Below are 1301 nucleotides of genomic sequence, written 5' to 3' on the forward strand. Positions count from 1 at the left end.
TATACCACTATATTTTATACATTGGTATAATATATATATAAAAATGAAACACCACTATACACTATATATATTTTTGGGGTTACCTCTCTCTCTCTCTCTCTCTCAAAAAATATATATAGTATATAGTGTTTCATTTTAATCAGGGAAAAATGTGGATTTTTTTTGTGGGGGGGTTTAATTAAAAAATTGTTGGGTTTTTTTTTATCATAGGATTAGGATCCCTGTTAATAAGAGGCTTATCTGACTTCGGTTTCCATTACTTTGGTGATTTTAAATTTTTGTTGCCCAAATCCTAGAAGTCGTATACATGCAGTGCAAGCTTTGCCTTCTTTAAGGCCATCAGGGTTTAATTGTTTTCCAGTTAATTATTTTCCAAAAGTTAATTGCTTTGAAATCTCACAAGTGGACTGAGTGCCATTACATTTCCTCTCTAACTGTAAATATGAACTGTGTTTTTTATTTACAGGAAGAGATATCCACTGAGTATTATAGTCAGTGTATTTGCCATCATTCTTGGGGCCTTCATAGCAGCTGGGTAAGTCTTTTATTTGTTCTCAATAAATGTCTTCAGTGTTTTATCTGCACTGCTTTTTTTTTTTAACTAAGTACCAAATCTGAGTAAAAATCCTATTAGTGAAATTACCTCAGATAGTACATCTGCTGAAGTCAATGGCAGCCACGAAATAGAAATCCAAAGTCTAGTCCTAATGGAATAATATTTTGCAATGCTAGGTTTGAGATATACCCAAGGATATAAAGAACATAGCAAGCTAAGCATATGTTATGACAGCAGGTTTTCTATACTATAACACTGAATACAACAATGTCATAGGAAAAAATACTTGAGTCCTTGTTAGAGTGGGTGACATTTCACACTAACTGTATGCATAACATTATTAAGTGGCCACAATTCATATACATTTGGACAAGTTCAAATAGATTAGTATTTTGGGGTTCATCTATTCTACTATTTCCTCTACTTTTCCTGTACTTTTCCTGCTTCTTTTTGGGAAGTTGCAATTCCGTAATGTAAGTCCTAAGTTTTAGTTTGTTATATTCAAAATATGAATGAGTTATAATTAGATTAGTATTTTCCATCTGGCATGACCTTAGTGCATCCACAGTTGTATGAAATAATTTATCTAATGTGACAAACAAAATAGAAGAAACGCTGATTTTACTTATAACAATAGTTTTTTGGTTATTACCTGTTAGAAATAGTTTAGCAATTATGGGACAGGTTGTTAGCACTGAAATTCTATACAGTTCTTTTCTTTTTTCTTTTTTTGATGCCATTTCCC

General features: G+C 31.8%; 1 protein-coding gene across 1 annotated transcript in view; it reads left to right on the forward strand.

Moving 5' to 3' along the window:
* SLC35D2 (solute carrier family 35 member D2) overlaps positions 1-1301 on the forward strand; it is a gene marked incomplete at its 5' end in the record, with an annotated part of 44583 nt that overhangs the window by 18215 nt on the left and 25067 nt on the right. Inside the window, one exon of the mRNA XM_019518224.1 lies at positions 467-535. Within this exon, the coding sequence (XP_019373769.1) occupies positions 467-535 (69 nt within the window). The remainder of the gene's footprint in view (positions 1-466; positions 536-1301) is intronic.

The sequence above is a fragment of the Gavialis gangeticus genome, unplaced genomic scaffold, assembly GCF_001723915.1.
Source record: "Gavialis gangeticus isolate Ggan-Ray unplaced genomic scaffold, GavGan_comp1, whole genome shotgun sequence".
Lineage (NCBI taxonomy): Eukaryota > Metazoa > Chordata > Crocodylia > Gavialidae > Gavialis > Gavialis gangeticus.